General features: G+C 43.3%; 1 protein-coding gene across 2 annotated transcripts in view; it reads right to left on the bottom strand.

Annotated features, from left to right (window-relative positions):
* Positions 1 to 5,660: 5,660 nt before the first annotated feature.
* Positions 5,661 to 14,787, bottom strand: part of Prkca (protein kinase C alpha) — a 447,179-nt gene continuing 438,052 nt past the window's right edge. For both annotated transcript variants that reach the window (XM_045157944.1, XM_004655131.2), the window contains exon 17: positions 5,661 to 7,465. In XM_045157944.1, coding sequence (XP_045013879.1) covers positions 7,301 to 7,465 — 165 coding nt within the window. In that variant the 3' untranslated portion in view covers positions 5,661 to 7,300. The remainder of the gene's footprint in view (positions 7,466 to 14,787) is intronic.

Below are 14,787 nucleotides of genomic sequence, written 5' to 3'. Positions count from 1 at the left end.
TTTTGTCCCAGCAATGAGAAGACAATGGTTACAGAGACATATCTATTTCTGTAGGAAAACTTTTGAGATTGGGGCTGAATTCCTTTCGGAATTCTACCTTCCCATAGAAAAGGGGATCAGCCTTGTACTGTTTCTTTGTTAGCTCTTGTGTGCCTCCAAGGATGTTGGCAGGAGCCACACTGTACTTCCTCTATACTGTGTCCTTGAGTCCTATACACCTCCCAGCCCTGCCCCGGCCCAGAAGCTGGGGGTTTTGACCCAAAACATGTGGTTATTTTTTTAGAAAAAAAGTATAACTTGAATGGAGAATCATACCTGAAACAGGTGGGAAGATACAACTGTTCGGTGGAATGTGCTCAGAGCTGGGTGCCATGGATGGACATGGAACGGGTGCAAAGGAGAGCCAGCACGCTATGGAATGATCGTTACCTTTATTCATCCAGCTTGCTTCCGAACTACAGTTAACGTATCTAACGAAGCATGTCATGCAAACAAAGATCAGAGGTTATACAAAGTGAGGAAAGCAATGCGGTCTCTTACGTGTCCATTTTGCTTGCTACGTAACCAAACACTATTGGACAGTCGAATGAATGGTCTCTACATCTAGTCAGCAAGGCTTATTCAAAAGGAAAAGCTGCAACGTTTAATTTCTTCTTCCGTACAAGTTTTGGATTTTGCATGATGTTTTTCAATTGCAGACTTAATCATGGCATGTTTTTCACAAAAACAAAACAAAACAAAATCACATATGACAAGCGATTTCACATGTTCCTGACCGTCTATAAAACAGATTCTGAAAGATCTTAACAATAAGGACATGAGGTCAATTTTTAGAAAACCTTTAGATACAAAACAGTAACTACCTTCATATATAATTTTGAATAATCTTCTAAACCCCTCAAGAAGAGAGTCACATTCTTCCAGGCAGAATATTAACAAAATCTACAAATGCTCACAGGAATATCTAGATGCTCCTAAAGGTAAGCAGAGACGAAGACACAGTAATCAGAAAGTGCAAAGTCACCTCTTGTCATATATTAGAAGAAAGGGCTCATAGAAAATGGACTGGGTATCTATTTTCTGCAAAGCAGGGTTCTGACTCCTCACATGCCTGGGACTTGTGGAGCCGATGCCAGTAGGCATGTCTGCTGCTGACCCTAACTTCTGGGGATACTGAATTTTTCTGAATTACCCAATGGGCAAAATTCTTAGAGGGCATCTCTGAATTTTCACCAAATATGAGAAACCTGGGGACCAGAAGTGACTGGGTATAGAACTGAAGAAGTGTCCCCTTCCTGTCAAACAGTGGTCAAAATGTTGTCTGGAACAAGACCCCCGAGAATGCTCTCTGAGGGCTGCATTTGGAAGGGGGACAATAAAGCCTTAGGTAGTTCTCCTCAAGGTCTACTAATAAAGAAAGAATCAGCCCACAGAGAAGTCCCACTTGAACATACAGTTATTCCAATGTGGATGCTGGGCCTGAGAGTCACATGCATGGGTAAAATCCTGTAATGGGAATGCAGGTCAGCTGTATTTTTGCTGACCCAGGCTGAATCTTTCTGTAGGCTCCATGTGACTGGAATTTTAGGAAATTTTCATCAGCTTTTATTTTAAAAACTCATTTTTAAAAGAATTGAATTATTAAAGTTTTCTATAAAAAAGTACAAATAGCCTAGTATATTAGGTTATAATTCTATTGGAATTAACAAATTAACTTTCTTTTAGGTTAAAAAAGATCTTTGGAATTTGTAGGCTTTAGTGTAGGGTCATAGTAAGGCTGCTTGATGACTGTGTCTTATGTATTATTAACTGATACTTGGCCACACAAATGGGTGACACGGAATCAGGCATGCATACTTTTAACCCTCCGAGTTTTCACATTATAGGGTTAGCAGAAGTGTGGCTGACTCCATGTCTTGATGAATGCCTTCATCCATGCATAACTCAGGCAACCTTTCCTGACTTCTTCTAACAGAAAGACACAGTGTTTCCTAGATTTGCTTTTCTGGCCCAAAGGAGATATGGCAGGAGTGTTGACCATCCAGTATCTTCCCTAAACTATATCTCAATCAGCTCAAGGAGTTTTTTTTCCCTGTTTTTTTCGAGGTAGGGTCTCACCCTAGCTCAGGCTGACCTGGAATTCACTTATGTAGTCTCAGGGTGGCCTCGAACTCTCGGCAATGCTCCTACCTCTGCCTTCCGAGTGCTGGATTAAAGGTGTGCACCACCATGCCAGGCCAAGGAAATTATGTTTAAAATGTTTCCCAGTGCTCCTTGTCATGTTAGTCTGAATCCACTTATCACCAGAGTGTGCTTCCTTCTCCTGCCTGTCACCGCCCTCCTAACTCCGAAAGACTGTGTTCCGGTCCCTGCTCGGCGCGCGCCTCCTGAGCTCATCAAGACAGGCTGCTGCGCTCCGCGCGGGGCCAGGCACTCCCTGTTCTTCCAACAGTGCAAACGGGAAACAGTGCGACATGGACACACAAGAAATAGGTGACTTCATGAGACTAAGGTGAGAAAATTACTTTCAGATGGTGTTGCTTTTCTGAGGCTTTCAAAAACATAAGACTCTCACTTCCCATTTCCTTCAGTACGAAAAAAGATAAAGCTGAGCCAAAAAAAAAAAAAAACACCAAAAGTAAAAAAAAAAAAAAAAAAAGAAAACAACAACAAAAACATAAAACAAACCAATCAACCAACCAGACAACAACAAAACCCTTCCCATTTCTCTTATTTATTTATTTATTGCAATTTCTCCATCTAGTGTCAGCTGCCAGAATTCTCAGCAGGAAGCCACAGAGGAGAAAGGGCAGCCTGCTGGCTTTCAGGAGCTGCTGGATGGTGTGGCTCTACCTAGAGAGACAGGCTGTGTCCCTGACTCAACACACAACCAACCAAGCAGCCCATACATCCTTGGAGACCAGTAGACACTGGCTGCCATTTGTACCACTGACCTCCAGTGGAAACCTCTGCGGATGCCCCTCTCCCTGTCAGGTCTTGCCACGTGTGCTCAAACTCTGCTCTTTTTTTTTTTTTTTTTTTTTTTAAATGTGGCTCGCACTGGGAAAGTGTCTTGCCAAAGAAGTGCCCTTCATAAAACTGGAATGGCCAGCTCTAGCCATGGCTGTAAGAAAACGTGCTGGTAGCTTCGGGGATGGCTGTGCTGAGGAGCTAACCCATAGTTTGTCTCATGAGGTTTACATGTGCTAGAGCCCAGGTGGTTCATTCTAAGGGAGCAGGACAGACTACATGCTCCCAGCATGAGCAGATGCGCACAACTGAGAGAGTCTCTCTGTGGCCCAGCACGGGGGTCACCCTCATTCCCGCAGGTCAGCGCCTTCTGCTAAGGACAGCTTGTAGAGATCATCATTCAGCCTTGGCTGGGTTGTGTGAATCTCAGTCTGAGATAATTTTCCAATCACCATCTCGGGCCACACTTCCAAAAAGAGCTCTTAAATTTCTACCAAAATTCCTCAGAAAAAGCTCAATGCATCCAATAAAAAAAAAAAGACAGGTATTAATTTAGTACTAGTTTAAAGTAAACCACAGGGTTAAGAGAGGGAGATGTGGTGAGGAGTAATGATGTCTACTCCGGGGGCTTCTCATCTCCCTCTTGAATTAGTTCCTGTGTAGAGATAGGCCCTTCATTAACCTTGGAGGGCTGCATCTGGCTGCTACACTCCAGCTCTTTCTATTGAAAGGGCCGAGTGACTTCAGACACGGTGCCAAAAGCAGAGCTGGCCTCTAGCTGCAGAGGGATGCTTTGCTACTGAGCAGTGGCCACCTTCCAAGGGAACAAGAATACAAGATGATCTGAATGAGCTTTCTGGGTCGCAGCCTGGCAGGTCCTGTGGGGACTCCGTTTGTGGCACACTCTCCTCCACAGACCCTGCCAGGGCAGGCAGGGAGCGGTTACTCCACAGAGCACCCCTCCCTCCAGGGACTGGACCCCTCCAAGCCAACCTCCTGATGCCACCTCCAACATGGCTGCATAGGTTCAAACCGCAGCCCTTTTCCCTGCTGCTCTTGCCACACAAGGCCTGGGAAGTGGGACAACAGATTCTGTGGGTGATAGTTAATTGTTCTCCACAAGAGTTAGTCTTTCAGCAATGACTATCTTGGGCTGCTCAGATCTTTAAAGCAGCAGAGTCTTTATCTAAGTGGAATGCTCAGAAATGTATAAAACAGGTTACATCATGAACACTTCCTCAGGACCTGATTTTTTATCATTTAAAATTTGTTTTCCAGTCTGATATCTTTCAGGCAGTATGCTTGGCTCCACATCAGGGTCCTTTCTTTCTTTCTTTCTTTCTTTCTTTCTTTCTTTCTTTCTTTCTTTCATTCTTTCTTTCTTTCTTTCTTTCTTTCTTTCTTTCTTTCTTTCTTTCTTTCTTTCTCTTTCCTTATCTCTTTCTTTCTTTAAATGTCATATCACATTCTCTAAGCATGTAAGTCATTCACAGGATAGAATGTATTTCCTAGGGAAATAGAATAACTGGGAATGGTGTGATTTGAGGGTCAAGTCAAGCATGCTGCTTGCTTAAAACAAGAGAGCAGCACGGTGCTCTGGAACAGCCCATCACCCCATGTGTTCCTTTGTGGGGCTTTCCTTATCTTGCTGGGCTATGCTGGAGTCAGCCCTGTTGCTGGACCACCTAGGAAAGGAGACTGATCCTTTTGCTTCCTAGGCTCATTCTATAAACCAGTTCTTTGACTGTTGGATCAAACATAGTGTTTTCGATAAGGATATATCTCCAGGATGTGCATTAATGAGTAGAACTTCAAAGCTCAGTGCATGAGGAGTCTTGAGTTTTGAAACGTAGAATCCATAAAAGAGGACAGAACAAACTGCTCTTTTCTGGTCTGGCCTGGTCCATTCCCTACTCCCTACCTTCTTTTTATCATGGATTTTCACCACAGCTTGTGCATCTCACCTCAAAGACTCTTGGGTTTGTGTGTTATGAAGACATCAGGAAAACAGCTAGGGAGTAACAAAGCAGAGGACTTTGTTGGGAGATGCTCTGGGGAAGAAGTGGAAAAGTTTTCTACAAGCATTGAGCACAACCTTCATTTTTATTTATTGTTTATGCTGCAGAAGCCTGGATATTCTGAGCACCCTGTATTGGGAAGGTGTCTTGCCAAAAACTGCTCCTCACAAGACAGGAATGGCAAGTTCTAGCAATGGCTGTGAGAAAATGTACAGCCTCTGACAAGAGTCTGATGGTAACTTCAGGGATGGCTGTGCCTAGGAGCCGACACATACTTTGTCTCATGAAGCTTGTGTGTATTGGAACATTTGAGGAAGACAAACTACATGTTTCTGGTCTGTCCATATACACACAAAAGAAGGAAATCTATCCACCTCTCCCTCCCCTAGGGTCTCCAACAATCACAGGCTAAACAGAGCAAAGCAATACACACACACACACACACACACACACACACACACACACACACACTCACACACACACACACTCACTTACTTCAGTCCAGGTGCTGTAACAATGCCACATATGCACAAACATAGCAGGCACACTGGAAAAATCACTTCAGCTATCCACAAGAGGAAGAGGAGTGTTGGAAGGACTGGAACAGAGGATGATATTAAGAAGCCAATAGAGAGTCTTGTCTCAAAAATAATCCTCACAAACAAACAAAACTGTGGTTTGCAGAGAGAATCAAATATATATATATACATATATACACACATATATAGTAAAAGCCTAATGAAACATGTAAAGTAGCCATTCATATTTGAAATTATATCTACATTAAAAATTAATATATCTGATACAGTGCCAATGTGCAGGAGGGAAGGGAAAGGGGAAGCATGGAGGCAAAGAATAAAGCTAAAACTTAATCATATAAGCAGATTGGAAACATGAACCTTCACAAATATAGCACAATTGTGTCTTATAAAAATTATTATAATACTCTTTTATACTTGATACAATTATATCAATAATATAGATTCACTTGTTATTAATGTTTATTATAAACATGCAAAATCCATTGCATGATGCATTTGCAAAACATATTAAAATCTTCTAGCAAGAAAACATCTTTGAACTGATAAGCATCCATGTATCCTGATTCTATAGCTCCAGGTGTGTCATTCAGCAAGAACTGGAAATGGGGCCCGAAACTGTACTGTTTTCATCCCTAAGTGGATGTCAGGGTTGGAGGGAGGAGAAGAATCAAACAATAGGGATTGATGCTGGACTCAAGACTTTGATTAAGTTACTATACATCGTACTTCCATAAACCACACTGCAGCTTGTTAAATAAATAAGTATAAAAGGGGATGGGGCATACACTTCAGCTTCTTAGGAAAGGTAGCCACAAAGGTGGCAAAATCTTGTGTGTGTGTTTATGTGTGTGGGTGGGTGGGTATGTGGGTGAGTTGGCTAAAAACACTCATGAGTAGTGGCATGATTACTGATGGCACCCTGGATTGAAGAATAATCTCCCAGAGATTAAAAATGAACATACATACACACTGGTTTATCCTTGAACTGAAATGATTTCACATGATCATTTAGCAAAGTCCTTAGACAATTTGGCCTCTTAAAAAGAATGCAAGTATAAAGATAGCTATCAGCCAAGTAGGATGACACAGATGACAGATTCAGTGAATACTTATTTGAAGTATTTTTCTTTGCTTCTTGTTCAAATCTATGGTTAGGTTATAACATTTGGGAACAGTGATTAAGTCCATCTTGGATTCTAGGGATTGTTTCCTTTGAAGCAGAAAATAGAGGCGATGGGTACCATGAAATCTTGCCTATCCTCAATCCCCCTTTGCTTATTCTCTGGGGTCCCCATTCTTTTAATCCAAAGACATCTTGGGCGGAGATGTTTCCAGCCCTTGGGCTGGGGCAGGTTTGCTTTGACATCTCTGGTTAGGGGATGTCAATGGTGAAAATTCACAGATGAAGGATATGGAGAATATATCAAATCGTACCCAAAAAAGGGGTAAGAGTCTCTTTGCTTTCTATAAAGGGTTAAGCTACAGTCAGATGTAACTTCTACATAATTAAACTACACGCTGTACATTATATCATCTTTCACTAAGATAATGTTCTTGGTTCTGAGCAGGAGGAAGAAAGGAGAGAGACAGAAAGAGAGAGAGAGAGACCCTGAAAAGTTGATCACATGTGGACTAATGACTCTACAATTTTCAGACCTCCATGTGGAATAAGACACAAGGCCATGGCCTTAAAATTTTAGGGTTAAGGATCATTTCCCACTGATGGGAGGCTGGGGACTGGGGAGGCATTCGATCTCTCATTAGTGAGTTTCATACTGCACTCTGCAAGATCGGGTGCACAAACTGGGGATTTACATATGAGAACCCTTCAAAATCAGACTGGTCTATGTTAGCAATGACCAGCTGATCTGGCGGTGTTAAGACAGGTTGTCCTCGTGTGAAGAATTTGTCAAAGTTTTCTGCTCCTTTGCCACACTGTGGAGAAAAAAAAAAAGAAAAAAAAGAAAGGTCAGAAGATATAAAACACAGGGAACAATGCTCTGAGAGCACTCAGAGGGGATGGGCGTGGCCTGGGGAAATTGGGACTGGTTAGGCAGGCGGAATTCTGGAGGACTTGCAGGCCTACTGGAATCAGAAGCCAAGCACAGCAAAAAACAAAGTTTGGTTGTAAATCTAAGCATATCCCCAGAATGAAAACCCCAGATGAAAATGAAGACTTTTTTTTTTTCTCTTTCACTACCATCTCACTGAGTAAAGTGGAGCTATTTGCATGTTGAATACACAGGGCTGTCATTCATGGCTCCATGCTGAAAAGAGCCTTGATGTTGTTTGGTCCTGTAGGCATCCCTGAACTGAGATCATTGTCCCACATATGGTTCTTTTGCAATAATATTTATAATCAACCAAAAATTTTTGTCATGTAACTGAGGTGTTCTAGAAACTTCTTAAAATAATCTGGTGGAAAGGGTAGGAGATGAGCTCCTGTGCTAAGCTGGAATTATGCATGTCCAGACCGAACTGGTTAACCTGCAGACAGGCCAACAAGGCATTCATTCACAGCATGGTCTAATCGAGGAGGTTTACTCTGGGGAGGCATAGTAAAGCACACTATTTGTCTCAAATGTTACCTGCCTTTAGGGCTCACCAAAACACTCTGAAAATGGGGGTTTCTGACATAGCTGCCCTGTGATGGTCTTTGGGAAACAGTGCACAGCTGCTTATGTAGCATTGTATGGGATTCTGGCTCAGCTTAGAGAGAAGGGAGTATCTTCACTTTTATAGCTCCCAGAAAGATTTTGGCATATTAAAGTCTCTGAGACAAGGTAACTCTCAAACAGAGTTGGGAGCTTCATTGCTATTTCTTATAAGGATTTTGAACATATTGTATACAACATGAATTAATTCTGTATTAGCATAATTTTTAACCTAATCAGGTACATGTGGATCTTTAACAAAGGGAAGTTCTAGATAATCTGTGAAAGATGCTCTACCCAATTTGTAAAATAGGGAAAAAAATTACATTGCCCTACCATGCCATTATGTAGGTTAAATGCGGAGCTCCATACAGAGCCTCATGCTTGGTCAGACTCACTACCTGTTGCTTATTACTTAATTTTTATTTTTACTTTTTTTTTGTTTTTGGATGTAGGGTTTCATTCTATCCCAGGCTGACCTGGAATTCACTATGTAGTCTCAGGCTGGCCTCAAACTCACAATGATCCTCCTACTACCTCTGCCTCCCGAGTGCTGGGATTAAAGGCATGTGCCGCCATGCCCAGATAATATTGCTCATTACTTTTTTAAAAAATGAGACTACTTTAGTCTCATAGAGTATATTTTATTACCACTTCTAGCTTCTAAACAGTTCTAGTTTCATTATAGCTTTCCACTTTCTTTTTAAAACTTGTTTCTAAGCATGTCCTAGGTTCAAAGTGAGGTCTTCATAAATTACAGTTTTCCTTTCTGCGTTTTTTTTCATTTTATTAAGCAGGCATATACTCTGAATACAAGGCCATTCACACTGCAGTGATCAGGGAGGTATGTGTGTGTGGTAGAGGAGAGTTGTGTGTGGAGATGTTTGGTGGAAGGCAGGGTCCCTCAGGTCTCTGTTGGAACACACACCGACTATGAGTTCATCATGCAAGTCCTGTTCACACGTACGGGACAACCAAACTGTTCCCACACTCTGCGTTCTCCAGATTTTTTTTCCTTGGAAGGGCCCTTCAAAGCAAAGGTCAGCAGAGGCAGAGTCTGCATGTTACATCACCCTACATGCACAGGCCATTATGAACCACAAAAAAAGCATGCTTCAAGAAGTAAGTAAAGATGTACTGTCTCTTCTCAGGAATTGATCCGGAGTCTGCGATTGACTCATCAGTGAGGTAAACAAGTGAAAACCAGCGATCACGAGGGTGCTCCCTTCATATGCCACAGTGATGATAAAAACAGATGAACAGCTCTTCTTTGACATGCAAGTGGTTCTAAACCAGGCAAGATTTTGTCCCTGGGGGAATCTGTGTGTGCGTTGTACTATGTGTGGTTGTGTGGTGTGATGTGGTGTATGCATGTATGTGCACAGATGTACTTGCCTATGCACACACATGCAGAGGGCAGAGAACATTGGGTGTCTTCCTCCTCTGCTCATACACATGCTTCCTTGAGACAGAGTTCCTCGCTGAAGCTGGAACTTCCAGTTTTGGTCAAGCTGGCTGACTGGTGAGCCACAGCAATTCCATGGTCATTGCTCCCATAGGATGTGGGTTACAGGCTTGTGTGGTCATGTCCAGCTGTTTTTATGTAGGTACTGGGGAATCAGGTGAACTCAAGCCTTGCATGGCAGGTGCTCTTACCTGATAAGCTCCCTAGCTCCTAGATCTATTTTTGCTTTTCATGACTTTTGAAAGGGCTACCACTGGCATCTAGTGGGTAGAGACCACTGATATTGCTAAATATCCTAAAATTGGTAGGCCTGCTCTTCTTCTCTCAAAGAATTATTGGCTTTAAAAATGTCAATAGTGCTGTTGTAATGAAATATTCAGCTGTATATAACGAAACTATAATGAGAGGCTGATCAGGTCCCAAGGGCAATGTAAAGGCAAATTGTAGGGGCCAAATAAGGAAACTGGGCAGTCTGATTTGTGACAGCAGAGAGTGGAGAAGTTACAGAAGCCCAACATGAAAGCACTTTAAACAAGTCTTACACCCCTGGCAGAGTTGTCTCTGAGGAGAACATCTCTTTGGAACCTGATGAATTGATGCCCACTGCCTGGAAGAATCCAAGTGAATCTACTGTTGATGTCCCAGGGGACAGGATGTGTGCATCCTTAAAAAGACATCACCGGTGCTTCACCTGACACTCACTAGCCATGCCAAAAAGAGCAAGAATGAATTTCAGGGGAAGAAAAACAACAAAAGAATGTGTCTATAGGGAAGAGCAAGGCTAGCCAAGGTGCAATATTCTCTTTGCCTGTCTGGATATCTACCTGTTTAGCTTTGCATTTATTGATTTGTTCTCTGAAAAGATTGCACACATGTGATCCTTTCATTTGAATACTGTCTTTATGGCATTTATTCACCAATTAGATCCCAGTGAGATGTTCCCAAATGCCATAGCTTTACAGCCAAATAAAAAATAAATATGGAAAGGAAGGTTCTCAGAATCTATGAAGGGGTACATAAACATCAACACTAAAAAGGATGCTTGAGACACTGAATTCTACAGCTGGTATTCCAAGAAAGGTTATTCCTAAGACTGCCACTGCTTATAAAGCTAAGTACTGTAATAAAAAGGGATCAAGAGCTCTTGGATTAGAGCCTCTTGCTATGGCTGCAGTGAGGACTACAGAGCTCAGGCAATACCACAGAGCCCACATCTATCTAACCAATGGTCTGAAATCACACCGAATAGTAATGCAACTGCTATTCTCAAAACTGTTGCCACCAGAAACACCTTCCACTTCTTTCTCACTTTGATTCTCCTTGGAATTTTCCCTGACTCAAAGAGAGAGAGAAATCACATTTTAGCAGATGACAGCTTTTCTTAAGCTGGTTCAGTTAGGTGGAGAGACTACAGGCAAGGGCAAGCCAAGGGCAAAGAATAAGAACCCGGGTCACTGAAGTTCAAACACATCAATGGTGGGACAAACAGGCTATGAGTATATTTTAGCAAAGAACGTGGAAGACAGCCCTGAAAAAGTCTGGAGTTGAGTCAGAGGAGCAGATGAAACCTAAGACTCAGAAGGACATTTTATTCTGAAAGAAATCATACCAGAAGGAAGTTTCTTTCCCCCAACAAAGGGGCTGGGTGAAGTATGACTGTTTTAACCAAAAATCTGGTATTACGAAAAATGTCAGCTATAATTGTAGCATAGAGGGTCTCTCAATGCTTTAAAAACAAGTCTTGGGGCTAGATAGAGAGATGGCTCAGGGGCTAAAGGCACTTGATTACAAAGTCTGCTAGCTGGAGTTCCATTCCCCAGTACCCATATGAAGCCGTATGTACTAAGGGGCACATGTGTCTGGAATTATTTAGAACGGCAAGAGTCCCTGCATGCCCATTCTCGTTTCTGTTCTCACATAGATAAATTAAAAAAAACCAAAATTTGATAAGTAAAAGAGTCTTCTCTACTTCTTAGCAAAACAAGGTCTGGAAATAGGCAATCTCTTTTAGGTAAAATTTGAGAAGATCTTTAGTGACTTGTTTTTAAAGATAGTGTGCAACTGTCTAGGATGGGCTTCAATTACCACCAGTGCATATAGGAAAGGCACATAAAACCAGAGCTCTTTGAACCTTTGGGTGAAAAGACAAACATGTATTTAAGAGTTCATGGCATCCTCAATGCAGAATAGAGTCTGACTGCCACCTATGATCCAAGTCTACGGCCATCAAGTTTATGGGTAGTGAGCCTCAGGCGTCATCTTGGACCTCACTAGGGAGTAAGGTGAATGCTAAGGTGGGCATGCATAGTGGTACCTGTGAATAAGCAAGTGAATGAGTGAGCACATGAAGCCAGCGAGGCCACAGATGTCCTTTCAGCATACCCTGGCGGTGGGGAGGGGGAGAGGGAAGGTTACTATGACAGTGATTTGAAGGCCAGCCTCCATGGCTATCTGTAATAGCAGGCAAGTTTGGGTTGTTTGTATCCTCAGAGTTCTAGGCCACTAGATATACACAGCAGCTAAAACAACTCATGAGGAATATCCCTGGGCTGGATCAGTATGGTCCTCACCTCCAAAGGCCACCCACCCCTTTGGCCAATGGAAGCGTTTACTGTCTGGGCTGTTATGCTGGCACAGGGCAAAAATGGAAGAGAACAGAGTAGCAGCGGTCCAGGCCCGCTGGGCTGGTGTGTGACCTCAGGTTCCACTGGTCTCCTAGAGACCAGGTGATGCCTTGTGCTCACTGGGCAGTGTTGACCCCTGAGGGCAAGCGAGACAACAGCAGAGGGGAGCATTAGAGATGAGAAACCCCAGGGGACAGCTTTAGGAAAGCCACTGTTGCTTCCTATAAAGGAACGCAGATGTGGCCCCTCACTTTCCAGGGCTGTTGTGAGGAGTGTGTATGTGACACCCTTTCTAAATGAGGAGGCGTGATACAGCCATAGGACACAACACATGTAGCAAGAGCCCACCATGTAAAAGTCCTGTGAGGGATATTTGAAGGACGAACGAATATTACATAAAATAATCTACATGCCCTTTTCCTCATCTGAATTACGGGACTAATTTCTTTATCATTTTTGACATTCCGACTCTTTGACAAATTCATCAATTGATAAAATGAACTCAGGAGAAATCAGGCAGGGCAAAGATGTCACAAAGTGTAGGATGGAGCAAGCTCTTAGGGGAAGCTAGGTTGCAAGGCCCTTATCCACATCCTATGTGGTGAGCAGCATTCTTTCTTGTGTTCTGTGAAAGGGCGCTGGGAAGAGATTGATCTGTGCTGTGGGGCGTGGCTTCTTGCCCACCGTTCTTACCTGTGAGAGGCCACTGAGCATGTGTATGTGCTGGCCTCAGCCCCTTGGTGTCTCAGTAATATAATCCCATGGTCACTGGCTTGGGAACATGAGAAGCTAAAAAGTAAATAGTGAGCAAGCCCAATGAAATCCAGAAGAGCAGGCATCACCAAGCATAAAGGTGCGTGGTAGGAATATAGAAATCCGGACAAAAGGAAAGGTGGGGAAGGTCTCTAACGGTTCTTAGGTGTGGCAGGACTTCCTTGGTAGTAGGAGAAACCTTACCTGTATTTTAAGTCACAGTTTTGGGGGAGACCACAGCACTGTGCTGCACAGTGCAAGCACGGGCGAGAGTATCACCTCCGTCTCTGCGCAGCCCCCCGAATCATTTCATTAAGCCAAACAGCAGACACAGGCTGGCACATTGTGTATCGGGCTCCCTGAGAGGTGAGGTCCACAGTCCCTCTGAGGGCCCATGGCTACTGCTCTGGCCTGTCCATGAAGCTGAGCATGCTCTGGGAAGGGTCACCATGCAGGATCAATGCAAGCGGGAGCACGCGGTTAAGGCTTCAAAAGTGAGGTTAGTTAGCTGGTTTGGTCACTCAGCGTTCTAGAAACGCGCTCACCGAAGGCCTGGATGCCCACTGAAGCCAGTGTGTTTTGGTACAGAAAGTCTGGAGGATAAGAACGGACAGAGGAGAGGATTTGGAGAACTCAAGAATCAGGAATGGCTGTGTGAAGAATGCCATGAACCCACGAACGTCTGTGCTATAGTGTTGTGTGAGAGAAGCAAGATGTAAAATGCAGTGAGATCTCATTTATGCACATGTCGGCTCATGCACAAAACTTCCTGGAAGGTTACAGAAAAGAGTGTGGATTGTGGAACTAGCAGTAGCTGGGGAGCAGGAGACCCCATCTTTCCTTTCCTGCTTTGCTGCTTACTGTACCACTCACAGATAGTATTTTAATAATACTTATTTTGGGCTGGAGAGATGGCTTAGCGGTTAAGTGCTTGCCTGTGAAGCCTAAGGACCCCGGTTCGAGGCTCGGTTCCCCAGGTCCCACGTTAGCCAGATGCACAAGAGGGCGCACGCGTCTGGAGTTCGTTTGCAGAGGCTGGAAGCCCTGGCGCGCCCATTCTCTCTCTCTCTCTCCCCCTCTATCTGTCTTCTCTCTGTGTCTGTCACTCTCAAATAAATAAAAAAATTAAAAAAATAATAATAACAATACTTATTTGTTTTAAAAAGAGATTGGGACTTCCTCACAGGGGATGTTTTGCCGGCAACCCTTATGGTGGTGAGGGACTGGAGGAGGGCTTTTTTTGTTTGTTTGTTTGTTTGACATCATTAAATATACATCCTATCTATGCCCCGGGGTGTTATCTTGGGAAGGAAAATGCTATTTGAAATAAATATGATTATGGATAACTGTGCTGATGGGCACAGGCTATATGTCCACATTATGTGTATAGGTGTGAGACACACATCTGCTATTTTCTGAGATAAAAACACACACTTCGGGGCCTGGAGAGACATGGCTTAGCCGTTAAAGTGCTTGCCTGTGAAGCTTAAGGACCCTGGTTCAAGGCTTGATTCCCTAGTATCCATGTAAGCCAGATAGAGGCACAAGGTGGCATATGCATCTGGAGTTCATTTATAGTGGCTGGAGGCCCTGGTGCACCCATTCTCTCTCTATCCACCTCTCTCTCTCATAAATAAATAAATTATATACAAAACAAAAAACCCCACTCCATTTGATTTTTATATTAATGGCCTGCTTTGGAGGATTTGAGGGTCCTGTCCCAAGAGCAGTGTGGTGGTCATCATCGTCAGGGTTCACACT

Source organism: Jaculus jaculus, chromosome 9 (genome assembly GCF_020740685.1).
Source record: "Jaculus jaculus isolate mJacJac1 chromosome 9, mJacJac1.mat.Y.cur, whole genome shotgun sequence".
NCBI classification, from domain to species: domain Eukaryota; kingdom Metazoa; phylum Chordata; class Mammalia; order Rodentia; family Dipodidae; genus Jaculus; species Jaculus jaculus.
Note: the sequence above shows the minus strand (reverse complement) of the source record. Positions and strands in the feature narration are given on the sequence as shown.